General features: G+C 49.2%; 1 protein-coding gene and 1 long non-coding RNA gene across 2 annotated transcripts; one reads left to right on the plus strand and one right to left on the minus strand.

The window, feature by feature from the left end:
* Positions 1-1,093: 1,093 nt before the first annotated feature.
* FOXI3 (forkhead box I3) lies at positions 1,094-4,533 on the minus strand. The gene is made up of 2 exons (XM_032187102.1): positions 3,819-4,533; positions 1,094-1,683 (listed from the first exon to the last, which is right to left on the minus strand). The coding sequence occupies exons 1-2, from the start codon at positions 4,531-4,533 to the stop codon at positions 1,094-1,096; spliced, it is 1,305 nt and encodes a 434-aa protein (XP_032042993.1).
* A 1,574-nt stretch (positions 4,534-6,107) lies between these two features.
* LOC116489043 lies at positions 6,108-9,714 on the plus strand. Its single transcript, XR_004253241.1, has 4 exons — positions 6,108-6,232; positions 6,949-7,036; positions 8,411-8,545; positions 9,584-9,714. It is a non-coding gene; the product is annotated as an uncharacterized LOC116489043 (long non-coding RNA).
* The last annotated feature ends 8,250 nt before the right edge of the window (positions 9,715-17,964 follow it).

A 17,964-nucleotide genomic window follows, 5' to 3' on the forward strand; every position in this document is an offset into this window, starting at 1 on the left:
TCTTACTGCACAGATGAAATTGTTCATAAATCTTTGCACCTTTTATCCCAAACCACGTGAAAGGAAAACCTGTCTCCCGCAGAGCTTCGGAATGCCTCAAACGTACCGAGGAACAACCAGGCAAAAAAAAATCTAACAATTGTTAACGTTTTATTCCCAACAGCTGTTCAGCCTGAACAGTTTCATTAATACACTAACAAAACCAACAAAAACATCAAAACAAATAAAACAACAACAACAAAAAAAAGAAGGGGAAACGGAGTAAAATAAACTTTAACAAAGTTTAAAACATTATAAATAAGTACAGCTCCAGAGCATAATTTACAAATATAAAACCACATAGAAACATATGTACAGAAGAGTTACATTACATACAAATATGTATAAAAATACCCCAGTGTTTATTCTCGTGCTAAAGCTGCATGGCTAGAGTTATCTTTGGTACTAAGCTTGGGGGAAAAAGATTGTTTTACAAAACATGGCCCTAGCTGTACAATACGCCATACACGGGAAGACCAGAGCGAACCTCTGAGGGTTTTGGGGAGGTTTTGGGTGTTTTTTTTCCCAAAGTGTCCTCCTGTACATTGCATATTGCAGGAGCAGGGCAGAGAGAAAGGGTTTACAGAGGCAACTGCTGGCAGAAGAAATTTTTAATACATTGTACAAGGCACTTCATAAGAAATCTCTTCATTTTTTTTTTCCTGTTCTCTTCTAAGACTCACTGGATGTCTACTGGGTTCTTGCTGATATCGTTTAATGGTTATAGTTTTTCAGCTTCTTATTCTACATTCAGGATTCGAAACCTCAGAAAACTTGAATTCAGTTCACTTTCATCTGCAGAGCTCAGACGGCAAGCCATCTAAAGCACCTAACGTTTTCCAGGATGGAGAAAAGACTTTGCATCTGCCTTCTGCTGGTGTTCGTGGGGCGTTCTGGTTTTAAAATGTGAGAAGCTCTGTCTTCCTGGGAGAACTCCCGGGAAGTGTCCACATTGAAATGCTGTTTGCCAAAAGCATACGGTCCTCCGTGCTGCCAAACACGCCTGCATCTCCCGTTCCCTTTGCAGCGCTCGCCGGCTGCCTGCCCCAGCGCCCTACACCTCTGTTCCATCCCGGGTGTAGATGAGGCTGTTAACCGTGAAGTTGTAGTAGTGGTTGTACTGGGCTCCCTGGCTGCCGCTGCTGGGGTGGAAGGAGCTGTAGTAGGCAGGGGAAGGTCCTGCAACTCGCTGCAGCTGTTCTGGCGAAGGCACCTCCTGAGAAGAGCTGCTGGAAGGGGTGAAAGTGCCACTGCTCAGCTGTCCAGCAGAGAAGTTCCTGTGATGCAGGTCACTGCTCAGCCCCCCTGTCAGCCGGCCGCCTCCGCCGCTCAGGGAGCTCATGCCGCTGAAGAAGGTGCTGAGGCAGCTGGGGGTGGATGAAATGATACCGGAGGGAGAGGAGCTTTTCGGATGGTCCCTGGCGGAAGGCGAAGGGTCCAGCTCCGGGGGTGGGCTGGTTCCACACGGTTTGCCTCCAGCTGCAATGGGTCGTTCTTCCTCTGTTTTCAGGGCCCCGAGAGAGGAGGCTGCAGACGCGCTCGCAGGGGTGTTGGGCTCCGAGCGCCGCTTGCGTTTGCGGCGGAAGTTCCCGTTGTCAAACATCTTCTCGCAGTTGGGATCTAAGGTCCAGTAGTTTCCTTTCCCTGGTGGGAAACAGGAGAAAGAAGAGAGAAAGTCAGCCTCTGTGACAGCGAGCCCTGCTGCAGAAAGATAAGCAATATTTGTGCTCTGCCCCATCAGCACAGCACCTGCACCTCTCCTACAATTTTCTTCCTCTGCCTGTTGTCCAGTACAAGAACCCAAATCCTGGCCCCAAGACATTATCACCTTCCTATGTCCCCTTCTGATGTCCACAAGAACCTTAATGCCACACGGAAAAGAACCTCCCCACCACTGAGATGCCTCAACCTCCCTGGAGAATCTCCACCTCTACCTCACACCTGGCTGAAGGGAACACAAAGCGGGGCTCCGGCTGCCTCACAGCAAACAGGGGCACCCACATCTCGGCCATGGCTGATGGAGTGGAGACCCTGCCACAGCTCTTCTCAGAAGAGCTGCTGGAAGGTGGGCCTGCAGATCCAGGTACACCAAGGGGCCAGCAAGGCCAGCAGCGCTGCGCAGCGCTGCAGACAAGGTGCCGTGTCACTTTGAGGTGCCATTAGCTGTCCCCACACGCTTCTTGCCTATGGCTGATGAGAGCAGCGACCCCACAGCATCCCCCCGGAGACCCCAGCCCTACATGTCCCCTCCCTGCCCGGCTTCACCGGCACCGTGGCAGCGCACCAGGGCGCTACGCCCACTCCTGGGCACCGGCTGTGCCCCGGGGCCGGGCTGGCGAGCGCGGGGCAGGGAGGGGAGCCGTGAATCACGGCCGAAGGATCCGAGCCTTGCACAACCGGCACTCCTGGCCTCAGCCCACCCGGCCTGCCCGGGCAGGGGGACGGAGGGCTGGGGCCAGCCGTCACCTCCAGAGGGGACAGCGGCAGGGGTGAAAAGGGTGAAAGGAGCCCCATGTCCTCTAAAGGGAGCAAGGCAGGGGGAGGTCTCCTCATGGAGACCAGGCTTGAGGGGCTGAGGGCACCCGGTCTGCTCACAGGGCTGTCCCGGAGGAGTACAAGGAAGCCTGGTCTCCTCAGAGCAGGGCTTGAGGGGACAAGAGAGCCCTGAGGGGACAGAAGAGCCTGGTCTCCTCACAGTGCTGGGCTTGAGAGGACAAGGGAGCCCTGAGGGGACAAGGGAGCTTCGTCTCCTCACAGCACTGAGCTTGAAGGGGTCGGGGGAGCTCAATCTCCTCACAGCACTGACTGTGAGGGGACATGAGAGCCTGGTCTCCTCAATGCTGGGCTTGAGGAGACAAGGGAGTCCAGAAGGGACAAGAAAGCCCTGAAGGGACAAGGGAGCCCTGAGGGGACGAGATCCTGGTCTCCTCACAGTACCCACTGTATGGGGACGAGGGAACCTGGTCTCCTCAGTGCTGGGCTTGAGGAGACAAGAGAGCCCTGAGGGGACCAGGCAGCCTGGTCTCCTTACAGCACCAACCATGAGGGGACATGGGAGCCCTGAGGGGACAAGGGAGTCCTTAGGGGACAAGGGAGCCCCGAGGGGACAAGGGAACCCTTAGGGGACAAGAAAGCCTGGTCTCCTCACAGCGCTGATCATGAGGGGACAGGGGAGCCCTGAGGGGACAAGAGAGGTTGGTCTCCTCAGTGCAGGCTGTGAGGGGACAGGGGAACCTCTCAGTGCTGGGCTTGAGGGGACAAGGGAAACCTGAGGGGACACAAGGGAGCCCTGAGGGGACAGGAGAGCTCTGAGCGGACAAGACAGCCTGGTCCCTTCACAGCGCCGACCATGAAGGGACGAGGGAACCTGTTCTCCTCAGTGCTGGGCTTGAGGGGACAAGAGAGCCCTGAGGGGACACGCAAAACTGGTGTCATCGGTGTCAGCCCTGATGGACAAGAGAGCCCTGAAGGGGACAAAGGAACCCTAAAGAGGGGACACGGGAGCCCTGAAGGGGACGAGGGAGCCCTGAAGGGAACACGGGAGCCCTGAAGGGGTCAAGGGAGCCCTGAGTGAACACGGGAGCCCTGAGTGAACACGGGAGCCCTGAAGGGGACACGGGAGCCCTGAAGGGGTCAAGGGAGCCCTGAGTGGACACGGGAGCCCTGAGTGGACACGGGAGCCCTGAAGGGGACACGGGAGCCCGGTCCCCTCTCCCCGGGGACCCCAGGGGAGGACTCTGCGCCCTCCGCCCGCCCCCCACCGCCGCGCCCGGCCTCACCGGGGTCGTCCTCGTCGCGGGGCACCTTTCGGAAGCAGTCATTGAGGCTGAGGTTGTGGCGGATGCTGTTCTGCCAGCCCGCCTTGCTGCGCTTGTAGAAGGGGAAGTTCTCGGCCACGTACTGGTAGATGTGGCTGAGGGTCAGCTTCCTCTCGGGGGCGCTCTGGATGGCCATGGCGATCAGCGCCGAGTAGGAATAAGGCGGCCTCACCAGCTTCAGCAGCTCCTCCTGGCTGGCCAGGCTCAGCCAGCTCAGCTCCGCGCCGCCCGCCGACGGCGACCCGGGGGCCGGGGGGGAGCCCACCAGCTGCCCGCCCCTCGAGCAGCCGTACGAGCCCGGCGGCAAGAAAGGAGCCGCGGCTGCTGCTGCTGCAGCCGCTGCGGAGCCCGGCGGGGGGCCCTGCAGGTAGGGAGCGGGGCTGTTCATGCCCCACAGGTAGCCGGCGTTAGCGGGAGCCCCGTAATCCCCCAGCCCGTAGCCGCCCGCCCGCTGCCCCGACGAGGCGGCGGCGGCGGCGGCGGCGGCCGCGGCGGCGGCGGCGGCGGCGGCGGCGCCGGGCGGGTGGAGGCTGGGCTGGGGGTAGACGCTGAAGTTTTCTCCGCAGTACACCGCCATCTCGGGGGCTTCCTGAGCGCTGCGGGGTTGAGGGGGCACCGGGGCGGCTGCCGGCGCCGAGGGTCTGGGCTGCGCCTGCTGCAACTCACCGGCGCTCATAATCCCTGGCCATGCAGGGCCGGCCGGAGCTTTCTTTCTCTCCCTCCCCCCCCCCCCCGAAAAAAAAAAAAAAATCTCGGCTCTTCCTTCTTCTTCTGGCCTGGACCCACCGCCCTCCCCCCCCACCTTCTCGACAAAAAAAAAAAAAAAAATTAAAAAATATATATATAATAATAATAAAAATCCCAAAGGGGGGTTGCGGAGCGCCTTGCCTTATAGGCGCTGCCCGTGTGCCCGGCCTCCCCGCCCGCGGCCGCGGGGCGCAGCCAGTAGCGCGGCTCCGGAGGCGGAGGGGGGCAAGGCCGGGCCCCAAAAGCGGCCATGGGGGAGGGACCCGGCTGGGCAGGGGTGGGGGGAGCTGTGGGGTTTGGCCCCCGGAGGGATCCCTCCCCTCCCGGCCCCGCCGCCCCCTCCCCGGGGTCTCCGCTCCGAGCCCCCGCACCCCCCGGGGGCGATCGTCCCTGAGCCCTCCGGTCCCAAAACGGGGGTTTTGGGGGGGATCGGCACCGCCGGGGGTGCCCCGACGGGTGTGGGAAGGGTGAAAATCGCTTCAAATCCTCATTTAGCCGGCGCTGAGATCGCGCCTAATTGAGCTTTAGGAGAAGGAATTGCCCGAAATGAAGCAAACAAACAAACAAACAGCATCCAGCGCTCGTACCGCGGGAGGAAAGGGCTAATAAAAGTTGATTTTCGCCTATCTGCGTGCAGGGGGGGATTTTAGGGAAAGTGGGTCCTTTTGAAGGGGGAAGCCCTTGGGATTCACGGGGTCCGGCACCGCGGGGTTTATAGGGGAAGCTGCGGGGATGCGAAGCCCCTCTCGTCCGGGACAAACACCAGAAGCACACGGAGAGACGCAAAAAACTACGGCCGATGGTGCAGGAGAGTTTAGAGAGCCTTTGTCAGTCCCTTTGGAGATGTAAATCCCCGGGACTTAAATAAGATTGTTATTCAATTCCGTTTTCTGCTGATAAAAATGGGTAAAAATCCCCTTCCCAGGTACAAGTGCGAAGCCCCCGGGCTGCCAGCACCGGGTGCCTTGATGTGACATCGGGGCTTGGGGAAGAGAAGACTGTTTGGAGAAAGTCCCCTCGTTTTATTTCTTCGATAAAACAGTTTAAAAAACACATGTAAAACCCTGAAGCTGGACCGGGGCAGCTTTCCCGGGCTCGCTCAAATCACCAATATTCATTCCTTGTGTGATCTAAGCAGGGATGTAACGATGGGAGGATTTTTGTCATTTTATTTCGTTTTGAAACAAGTGGGCAAGTTTGGGGACGGAGAAAAACTTAAAAGTGAGCGTGACAAAGAAGTATGATTTGGGGTTTCCTCCTTTAATCATAAAGGCAGGGTTTTTGTTGTTGTTTTTCTATAGTTATTTTGTTTCTTTCTGTCTTCAACTATTACTGACAATTTTATTTTGTATCTCTTTGGGAAAGACGTTGCCATCCGTCTGTGTGTGCGTGTATCTGGGTAGTGAGAGCAGCAGGAGAAAATGTCACATCATGTTTTGCAAGGTGTCTTTTCCCTTCTCTGCTTCCTTGCCTGTAAACATTTATTATTTCTAACAGCTCCGCAGCGTGTTGGAGAAGGGTCGCGCTGGAAAATGCTCATTTGCAGTTTGACCGGACAGCGGGCATCCAAAGCAAGAAGTTTATCGGCAACTCACAGGTAGAAAGGGCATCTGAAGGACAAGAAGCAGGTAGATCTTTAAGCACGACTTTCCTCTCAGAAAAAAAGAAGAGCTAAGCTGAAAATATTATTCTCTAAAATTACCAAATAATAATAATAATAATAAAAAAAGTCAGCGTTTATCCGTTCACTTAAAAAGCCTGCAATCGGTGAGGGAGGGAGGGAGAGGAGCCGGAGCGGTATCGCCGTATCACTCAAAATTGGGGTTTTTGCTTCAGGGATTTGATGGATTTGGGCAAAGGCAGAGCCATCTAGAGGAGCAGCCTGGCTATTGCGAGGCGGGGAGGCAGTTTCCCTCAGAGGCATGGTATGCTGCCTTCGAGTTTTCTTTAGTTGATTCCTCTGCTTCCAACAAAGGAAATGGGTGAGAAAATAATGCTGAATTAGCTCTAATAAAAATGCGTGTCCTCAGAAAACTCCAGCATGCTTTCCCAAACACTAGGGAATATGAAACAAAAATAGCTTTGGAGAGGTTATTACATAGCCAGGATGGCATGGATATGCAAACCAACACTTAATTTTAACAAGTGGAGCTTTGATGGTGTGATGGTTTTGAAAATGTTTAATTTTCTTAATGCGTTTATCCTGTGAGTAGCACACAGCCTTGCCTCAATACATCGCCGGCTCTCAGTACAAACCTGTTGCTGTTCCCTTTTGCCAAGGCACGAGGAAAGCAATGTTAGGAGAGCTCTGCCTCTGTGCTTTCCAAACAGTGCTTTTTTCCAGAGAGGTCTGGGCGACGTCTGCCTTTTAGAGACACGCGGAGAAGCTGGCAAGCGAGGTGCCGAAACACAAAACTGAAATCATTTCCAAGGTAAGAGGCTGAGGCTACTGTCCATCACTGCGAGCAGACTCGGAGCTGGGCTTGAGCAATGCTGTGAAATTCCTCTGTTATTACTGACTCACTGGGACATTCGTTAGCATTGGCATTGCGAGCATGGCAGCAAGGTCCACGGGGCCGAGGGGCTCATGGCATGTGGGAGTCGGGGCTGGAGCGTATCCCCAGCCAGCTGCGATTACATGCGAACCTCCCCAGCGAGCTGCCTTTGAAAAGGTTTCAAGGCTTCCTGAGGAAAAGTGCTGCAGGAGAGTGAGGTCCTCCCCGTCCTGGTGTTGTGCTAGCGACACCGCCAGCTTTGGGGTGTGCTGGTCCTTTTCTTTCCTGCGGCCAGCGCTTTTCTCCCTGGTGTAAGACACTGTCTTTGCCTCTAAGGCCCTATCCTCTGAACCTATCCTCCGAACATGTAGGTACAGGCTTAGCAGTGCTGCTGTGAATCTCAGGTGCGTACAGCTGAACGCGGAAACCTGAAAACGCTTCAGACCTGAGCACCCAGCCTCGCAGCAGGAACGGATACCTGCACCCAGCGGGGTTTCTCTCCATTTTTCAAGGATGCTGAGGTCTAGCCACAGTGATGGTGGTAGAGGAGTGAGACCCAACAGCCCATAAGGGTGCTGTTGGCTTTTCTTGGCTTTTCTCGTAGGACAGACCAGAATCTCTTCAATGGCTCCGAATTGCTGCAGTGAAGCAGGAACCACAGGTTTGGTTTGTTTTGGCTGCATTTGCAATATAAGTCTCACTTTCTCCCTAGGGCTGACAAGAGGCAAGGCAGTAGCTCTGTGGCCCAGATATAAAAGAACCCTTCATGTGCAGATTGTATCTCTCCAGAGACACCAACAAAATCGGGAATACAGGGACAATATGGGAGAATTATCTTTTCTCTTGCAGCGGTCCAGGATGGTGGTTCCCCTTTATTTCTTCAAGAATATCAGCAAGGGGTTGACTGAGAACAGCTCAAATAAAATTTAAGGCCATGCATAGTACCACTTCCTTATTTACAGCTAAGCCTGTCCCTTCCCAGGCTTTGTACTTTACATCCATTAATCTGCTCTATGAAAATCTCTTTTTTTTTTTTTTTTCCACTCACCCTCTGATTTGTTCCATAAATGGGGAAGGGAGAGAGAATATCTGATGGTGGGCAATAGATGTTTCGCTGCAGTGATTCTGGGAAGGGTGTTCTGTGTACGTGTATACAGGTTGGAGTAATTTTTATCCCTTACCTAAGGAGAATAACGCATATTCCTCCCTCCCTGTATCTAGTCATCTATTGGACTGAAGTTCTGGCGATCAAATTTTGCCAACTTACCTTGTGATAAGATCAGAGGCTTTCAACCTTTCTTGATTTTTCAGACCCTACAACATTTCCTGGGGAGGTGTCCTCATTCCACGATTTTCAGGCTACCGACAACAGGCTCGGTTGGGTTTTGTTTCTGGTTGCTGCTCACGGTCTCCTTAAAAGCAGTGCAGGCTGCCGACTGAGAGCCGGTGAGAGATGGTTGGCATTTTGGAACAGCAAATATTTTCCCGGTGTGTTTATATGGCCCTGAGTGTGATGGAGCCCGCGGAGTCTGCCATAAAGCAAGGGATAAATCATAATTTATTGCAAGCTGCAGTTACTGAAGCTCCTTAGGCTGTCTTGGGTGAACCCCATCGCTGAAAGGAGCAGGTCTGCTCTGCGTCCACTCCTGGCTGCTGCTTCTGCCTGCTGAGCATGCAGAAGTGTTTCTGTGGGGAACAGAAACTGAGCCAGGTCTAAAGAAACACCTTTTCCCAGATTTTTTTTTATTTTTTATTTTTTCATTTTTCACCCCTACCATGTTCGTTTTAGCCGGGGCCAGTGCCCTGATGCAGTTCACTACTTGGCCAAGGAAATTCAGAAGAAGGAGAAGTGGAATTGCATCCCCTGGCGCTGGGGTTGCTTCAGCCTGGGGCTTGAGCCCTCCCGACCCTAAAAGCCAGGCAGAAACCTGGCTTTCTGCCTCCCCTGCGACTTTCTTCCCTCTCTGCAGTCAGTGGGTGACTTTCAGATTCAAATCAACCTAGCCCCTTTCTGAATAGGAGCTTGTTAGCGACTGATTAGCCAAAGTTTTGATAAAAGCTTCTTTGTTTGTAACCTCTGTAAGCTACTGGTAGCTGTACTCATAATAAAAGTGGGATTAAATAGACACCTTGGGAGTGAGGCAAGCGGGAATCGCAGGGTTTGGGGGAACAAGGGGATGGGGTCAGGTTTCAGCAGCTCTGTGTGTCACAAACCAGACTGGGAGCAAAGCCTGACTTTTTGGGTTTGAGTTTGTGAGAGAAGAAGGAGAGGAGGTGGGAGACAGCGAGAAGTCAGCTGCTTGCAGCTGGATCAAGCACACGCTTTAGGGATTAGGAACATGTCTGCAGAAGCTCTCAGCACTCTGAATTCCTCCTGCCGGCTCGAAGAGCAGCCTCTTTTCAGGCTGAAGAGTCATAAAAAGTATTTGAAAATCCCCACTCCGATCCCACAAACAATCTCTCCTCATTTTATTTTTGCAACAGTAAAAGATCTTCCTGACAGCGAGGTGTGACTAACCTGGCAGTATCAGATTGTGTCTTTTCTGGGAGCAGTGGATCCTGTTTAAAGATGGAACCTGACCCGGACTGAAATAAAGCAATGTATTTGTATTTTCCATGTTCTTGTTTTCATTAATATGGGATATCACAATGGGATATTTGAAATGGAGCGTGGTGCTCTGTGCTGGTCGCTCTATACTGATGACTCTTGTACAATAAGGTGAAGGCCAACATTTTTTTAATCCATCTGAACAGGCCACCTCTGCCCTGGAATGAGTAATGGAAGCAGAAGAAAGTAAAGATAAATTTCTGGTCGGCTAAGGTAAAAATAATCGAAACTGTTAGTAGACAAAGGCCACCACCACCAGCACCACAAGGAAATGGTGGAGTATTAAATTAATATTTCTTTTCCATGTTTGTTTGGGGGAGAAAATCAGATAGTGTATTAGTATCAAGTTCTGGTGAAAGAACATTTTGGGCTCCATTAATAACTAGAGATGATGTTAAAAAGCAACCGCAGAAGTGAAATATTTTATAATTAGCCAGTCCAGGTAATTTATAGCCAAGAGTTTCATAACTCTTGGAACCCGAACATGTTGGAATATAAATGCTGATTTTTCATTTTGGGACAGTGAAAAGATTTTAGAGGACTACGAAAACTGATATCTGCTTGCTATTTAAAAGGGGCTGGGAAAATGATGTGGGTAATATGGGGACTGTTAGCCTGTCACAGGCAAGAAATAATGGACACATCACTTGGTGAATGATTTATTAAAAGGAAAGCATAAAATTGATGCAAATGAGTGTGCATATATAGAAAACAAGCCTTGTCAAATCAAATTGCTGTTGTTCTCCAGTAAGAGTAAGCAACTTGATGTCACTGATTTTTGGAAGTGTTTGGTTGATACTACATTGGAGGTGGATTAGAAAAAAAAAAAATAAAAAAAATGTTAAGTGCAAATTAAGTGGGTCTAACTGGTTAAAGAGATATCTCAGAATGTCACTGTGAAAAATGAAGCCTTGAGTCTATTTGCAGGGAAACCCTGTGGAAACTGGTTCATTATTCTGTCATTGATTTGGGGGGAAACTAAAGAATCACTGTCAACTGAATTTGTAGGAATCTAAAACTGGGACCAAGTGTATATATATAAATAATGAAGAGGACACAAGTCTACCACCGTCTCCACATGGGAACTGGGAGCAGATGGGTAGGATGTATTTTGATATGGAAAAACAAAAGGGTAGAACAAAGAATAAAATCAGAGACTGATGAAGTGATGGAGACCATCTTGGAAATTAATTATATTTCATAAAGTAGTTGTGGTTCTTGTGAATAATCAGCTGCTCCTTGTTGTGACCTTGGGGTGGAAACAATTTCATATTGGTGCTGTATTGAATTATGATAGTGCCTATAAAAACATGAGTAGCAGGGGAAAATGATAGGGATGAAGTTCTTTACCATTTAGTCAAATACAGAGGCAGGAAACTTTCAAATGTGTCAGATGTTGCAGATGTCTCAGATACCCCAGGGAACCTCAGACAGTTCTAAACATTCTCACTTGTGACCAACTTAAGTCCAAGGCACCCATTTTTACTACAGTGCATAGCTGTTAGACCAAGTTACTTGGGGTTACTAGGTGAATTCTCCACCACTTTTAAAATCAAGATGGGACATTTTTTTTCTAATACATACTTGAAAGAAGTTGGAAGGAGAAGCCTTAGCCTGAGTCTTTCTTCATGCATGTGAAATCTCCACAGTGATCTCCTAGCTTCCCATTTTCCCAGCATTGGTTGTACATTGAACATTGCACTATACATGGTCACTTTGCTGTTTACAGTCCCAGACTCAGAGCTACCCTTGGTTGGCTTGCTGTCTTTGCACTGGGCTTAATTTTGCTTGCTGCGGACACATCCAGTAGTATTTCTGTCTGGGTTTTAGTGCCCAGGTGATTTTGGTAATCTGGATAAAGCTATGATGCCTGAACAGGAATTGTCCTCTCTTGGAAGTATTGCTCTTAGGAGAAGGGCTGAGCACCATGTTATCACCTAAGCCAAAAACTCACCCATGAGGAGTGTTCAGAAGATGCACAACAACATGTGCTGAGACCTGCAGGCCATGTCTGCCGTGAAGGCTACTGGCAAGAAACACATTGAGCTCTGTCCAGTCGTCTTGGCCATGTAGATGCTATCTGACATATAAAACAGGTGGGTGTCGGATGAGGAGATTCATAGAATCATGGAATGATAGAATATCCTGATTTGGAAGGGACCCATTAGGATCATCAAATCTAACTCATGACTCCACACAGGACAACCCAACATTAAACCAGTTTTCTGAGAGCATTGTCCACATACTTCTTGAACTCCATCAGCTCAGTGCCATGACCACTGCCCTGAGGAGCCTGTCCCAGTGCCTGACCACCCTCTGGGTGCAGAACCTTTCCCTAACCCCCAGCCTGACCCTCCCCTGTCCCAGCTCCATGCCATTCCCTTGGGTCCTGTCACTGTCCCCAGAGAGAAGAGCTCAGCCCCTGCCCCTCCGCTCCCCTCGTGAGGGAGCTGCAGGCCGCCATGAGGCCTCCCCTCAGCCTGCTCTGCTCTGGGCTGAACAAACCAAGGCACCTCAGCTGCTCCTCATACATCTTGCCCTCTAGACTAATCACCACCTTCGTAATCCTCCTTTGGACACTCTCTAACAGTTTTATGTCCTTTTTATACTGTGTTGTCCAAAACTGCACCCTGTACTCAAGGTGAGGCCTCACCAGCTCAGAGTAAAGTGAAATGGAAGAAGAGCTACTAATGGAAGCTTTGGCCAGCAGAAAAAAAAAAAAAAAAAAATTCCGATCATTTTGGGTAAAATCTCACTGCTAATGATCAAGTTAGAGATATACCAGGATAATAGTGTGTCCCTTTTGAAAATCAGATGGATAGTCAAGGCAGTGTTGTCACATTGGATAACTTTGTTTTAAGGCAATGATACAAAACATGAAAGAGGCATTAGCAAGAATCACAACAGTCAAGATAAAATGATCCTGGTCAACTCAAGGTTTGTTACCTTTCAGAAACCAGCCCTTTGGTTTCATCAGGATATAGGGCTGTGGAACAGGTGCTGTAATACTTAGAGACATTTGGGCTCCTATGACAAATGCCAAGGAAGAATTTCTTTGATTTCTTCAAATAATTTCAGGCAATTTTCCACCAGTCAAGGCATGCCTAAGCCATACCTCGGAGTGAACCATTCATGTACTCAGTGAGGTACGTGACTGATTGGCACATGCCGAAGACTGGCAATGAAAGTACTAACCAAGAACAAATAAGGCAAAGCCTGCAGGCTTTCATGAGGCTATAGAGTCTACATATGCAAAAGGGGGTGTAAGTGCAAACTAAACAGGAAACAGAGCTGGAAAGCTCTGACTGGCATTTGGGAGACCAAAACTGGCAAGTAAAGGAAGAGCAGCTACTGGATATACTCTGGAGCAGAGGTCTTCTGCAGTTGTACCCTCATTTATTTAACACAGTTTGGTTAGAAATGTGAACTGAGAAGGCTGGTTGTCTTATGGCTGGAAGAATCAGCTACAAAATGGTTGAGCTAGAAGGACCAAACATACGAAGGAGTAAGGGAGATTCCTTCAGCCAAGAGCTCAACTCAGAAGTTGCCACTGAGAACCAGCTACAGAAGATTCATCAAGCCTTGATGTTGACCACCATAAAGCCAAGAAGGTAGGCAGCCACTGAGTCTGTAGGAGGACGTTCTCCATCTGGCCAGCGATAAGCAGAATGGATAGGTGAGAAGGAATATATCCTCAGCAAGCATACCCAGAGCTGGGTAAAAGTCAAAAAGTAAGGGCAGTCAAAAAAAATAATCTTAAAAAGTAAGCAGTATTAAAACATTACCGTGAAAGTCCAAATCAAGATAGCCTTTTGTAATAGATGTAAAGGAAGAAGAACCAGTGTGTTCTCCACAACATTAAGGATAAGGCCAGCCCCCACATTCAAAAAAGAACAGGCTGAGGAGATGGGTGAAATATTACCAGACTCTACACAGACGACCGATCAAGAGATGAAGAGATTTGCAGTGTTTGGGAGATTATAACGCTTCAGGAGCTGGGTGACAAGACATATTTTGCTGGCAGAGGTTGTAAAGAAGGGTCAGGAGGCTGAAGAAATCTGAGGGGCTGAGAATGGATTGATGGAGCTATAGCATGGGTCATTGACCCAGCGAAGCAACTGTATGTTATCAAGAAGGAAAAGATCTCCTAAACAAGGAAAAGTGGATCCTAGTAAGCAAATTCCCACAGTGGTGACCTTCCAAATTCTGTGCATTTCCCGATGCCTGATAAAATTCCTCAATGTGTTCCTTGCTGAGGATTCAGAAGGTGGATTCAGGGACAGTACAGCAAAACCAGTGCAAGAGGCTGATCACTGGCAAGTTCAGAGATATCAAGAACATGAACCTCAGTTGCACAATTTCAAGAAGTCATTTGACCCAGTGTGTTGCAATAGCTGCGTGGAGTGTCCTAGGGCTATATGATATGTGTAAGAAGCTGCTGAAAAACATTATGAAGAGGTGAGGTCAGCAGTCCTGGTCAAGAGCAAGCTGAACAACTGGTTCAACACAATGACTGGTAGCAGACAGGGTGACCAGATAATTCACAGCAACTTCTGGAGCTGCCTGTAGAAAGTGAAGGATGGAGTTACAGTCACCAAAGATTTGGGGCAAAGTCAGACAAGAAGATCAAGAGCCCCGGGATAACCACATCTTCAGTGGTGGTGCCAGTTCATCAGATGTGCCAAGTCAGGTTGCAGTGTCCCACGATGAGTGATGTAGATCAAACATTGGCGTGGGCCGGACAAGGACCAGGAGGAAAGGCAGAAAGGATGAGAACTACACAAGCAGGTAGCAGCAGGGTGGACAAGATGGACAGCCCCATTTATCTGAGAAATTTCGCCACACGGGACAGCAACAGATCCCTCTACAGAGATCGGAAGGAGGATGTAGCCAGTGTGTGTGGGTGTAGATCACCTGAAACAGTCACGAAAAGACAAGAGTCATGGGTACATAAGTCAAACTACCCAGTAGGATCCTTTCCGTGCTCTGTGTGCAGAGAAATAGACTTTCAGGAAGGCAAGACAAAAAAAGTGGCAGTCATCTATGAGAGGAAGCTCCCATGATCTGGCTGCTGGCTGGCTCAATAATCACTTTCTCGGTACACTGTTGTGGTAAGGGGAAGAGAATTAAGATGATGATGGTAGGAGAAACAAGACTATTAATTTTTATTTATTTATTTATTTTCTTTACAACTTTCTCAACAGACCACTGCACACTGAATTTATACCTACCTCTGTGAGCTGCTGTTTTTTACGCATCCTTCACAGGCCCTTTGGGTCGGCAGTCTGTGGACTTGAAGGAGAATAGATGACATAAGAAAACAAGTCCATGTTTGCTGGATGTGGTGGAGTACCTGAGAATGACTTATAACACTACTCTTTGGCCAGTATTCTGTGTGACAAAAAAATAAATAAAAATTATAATAAAGGGAAGATCTTTCTGAAAATGTAGGTGGCACAGACAAGGGAACCAAGAGGGAAACACAAGATTTTTATATGCAGCAGTTTCAAGTTCATCCTTGAGCAATGAAGCCACCTTTGGTTTCCAAACTGTGGACCTATGACACCATCACCCTGATGGGCCAGGTGGAAAGAGCTCTGCTGGACAGGAACCAGCACCAAGCAAAGAAGAGGCAAAACCAAACTCAAATTTCTACCCTCTCCTCTTGATGAACCAGGGGTAATTGGGCTCTTTACAGGTCAGGAGGTCTCTGCTGAGCAGTGAATTCACATTACATAGTCCCAAAGTTTTGGATGGGATCCCTAAAAAACAAATCAAATGCAGGACAGGGAGAACCAGATGATTTAATGTGGGTTGTAGGAAGGGTGAGTGAGATAGAGGTGATTGAGCAGCATCAAAGGGTGACAATCAATTTGAATTTCCTTAGAAGTGATGTTGATGCCCGTGTTGCTTCTCCCTGTGCTTTTTCTTTAATTAAATACCAAATGTTCCGTTAGTAGTTGGAATAGCACACTGTTCTTGGGGAAAAGAAAACCCAAGTAATCCCTTTATCTGCTAAAATAGATGATTTCTAGTAGATTAAACAATGGCCTTTCAGCTACCAGAGCATAGTTCAGGCCATAATTGAAGTCCTCTCCTTGGCCTCTCCTCGGTCCTTCGCAGCCAGTAGCCCGTAGAGCCCCATCATCAGAGATAACCTCAGTGACTCTTGTCTGCAGTGAGTGTTTCTCCAGATGAGGAGATTAGGCAGAGATAAAGCATATTACCTGAAAATAATAAGTGATTACGGTCCCGGACTGTCTCTCCACATTCATTTCATGCTGGTTAACCCTTGCAAAACTGGCTGCTGCCAGGGCTGTAGGTCTTGAAAGAAGGGGGGGAGGTGAGGGAGGGCTTCCCATGTCTGAGCAGAAATAAAAAGGAGATTTTTTTTTCCTTTTGTTTTCCTTTTTTTTTTTTTTTTTTTTTTTCCTCTGGATGGGAGTTCCTGGGCATGGCAGGAGGCACTCGCTGTGCTGTGCAGTGTGTGTGTGTGGTGCCATCACCCTCTGCCTCCTCATGCTGCCCAGCTTCAAGCCATGAGTTCTTAAAACTCCCCTGCAAACCAGCTGCCATTTCTTTGGTAGCAGCATAGGAAAATACTTCTCTGGACACCCGCACACAGGGTCTGTATTTACTCTGCTGCATCAAGCATGAGCAGGTTGTGGGCTCTGCAAGTGACCTGCAGTAGTCCATGCTGTTAAATTATTAGCGTGGGCCAGGCTTGTTTTGGGGTTAGCAGTACTCTCCCATGCCCTGGCAGGGCTCACAGGCTATTATTTTCTCCGTGGGCAGTTTCCACGGGACCAGTCTGCCATGGGCAGTGCTGGTTGGGGTGTGTGGATGTGAGCTCAGGGCACTTCGGTTGGGCTCAGGGCCCAAGAACAGCCCCTGATGGTTTTTCTACCATAGATGTCGCTATCATGACTTGACAACGTGAAACCATTTATAATTTCTGTATTCATTCATCAACAGGAGATCCAGAGAAATGGAAAAAAAGAAAAAAAAAGGAAAAAAAAAAGACAAAGGAAAAAAAAAAAAGAAAAAGAGGTTTTAATGGCAAATTGGCTTAATGTCTAGGAGGGAAATAAAGAGAATATTATGGTTTTCTAGAAATTCAGGTCACTTGCCCAGGTAGGATGGAGAGAAGAAATGTAAAAGGAAACTCAGATTGCAGAAATACCTTGAAATCTGCCTATGGGGCATTGCTATTGTTGTCACTGAGAGGAGTAAGCCCCTGCGCTGCCAAAAATAAACATCCTGATGGGAAGATCTTTTCCTTGGTCCCCCTGCAAATATTAGAGGTGAAGTCCTGGCCTTGTTCAAGCTGCTGGGAATATTATTAATGCCTTCACGAGGGCCACCGCCACCTCCTGGGTTTCTTTCACGAGAGGCACCTTCCCAGCTCCCGTGCCATTACAGCATCCTCCGTCTGTCATCGGGCTGGACCCTGTGAGTGAGGGACGAGCGGCTTCATCCTTCTTCCCCGAAACGCTTCATCAGCCGCTCCCTTGAAAACTGTAAATAAAGGCCGCTGGGGATAGCTTTTCTGCTTGACCCCTCACCTGAAATGAAAATAAAGGTGGCTGGATTTCATCCTGACGCGCAGCTCCTTCCCAGGCTGGCTCTTTCCCGTCGCTGTTGACAGTTCCCTGCCAAGCCCCACGGTTACCTTTGATTTTGCCGTAATGACATCGAGGTACTTAGGATGGCTCTGGGCTCGTAATCCTCTCTGCAGCCTTAACCAATTTATGGGGTAACCTGAGCCCAGGCTCTTGCTTCCTCATGATTTCGCCCCTTGTTAACAATCACTGAAGGTATCAACAAACTCGAGCTCGCTGCAGGAACGCGGAGACTCCCTCCCAAATGCAAGGGGTTTGCTTTATTCAATGCCCAGAGCGGGCAAATATTCACATGCACATCTGCTCTTAACTCTGCTTTTAAGCTGCGTGTGCTCGCCACATTAAAACCGCACAACATTTTATTTTCCCAGCGTGTGGCACTAAAACAAATGCTGGGTTAGCCATCAGCAGGCAGCGCTCCGAGGAGAGCAAAGAGCAGGAGTGAGGATTCAGCCAAGAAGGATTTATCCGCAGTTTTGCCACCAGATTTGCTTTGTCTCTGAGTGCTTTGTCTTTAAAATCCTTCAAGTCAAAGTCCTTTATCTGCCTGGTGTGTTTAGTGTTAAGGTCTTCTTTTTTTTTTTTGTTTTGTTTGTTTGCATAACATCCTTTATAAAAACTCTATCTGATTTCTG

The sequence above is a fragment of the Aythya fuligula genome, chromosome 4 (genome assembly GCF_009819795.1).
Source record: "Aythya fuligula isolate bAytFul2 chromosome 4, bAytFul2.pri, whole genome shotgun sequence".
In the NCBI taxonomy this organism is placed as follows: Eukaryota; Metazoa; Chordata; class Aves; order Anseriformes; family Anatidae; genus Aythya; species Aythya fuligula.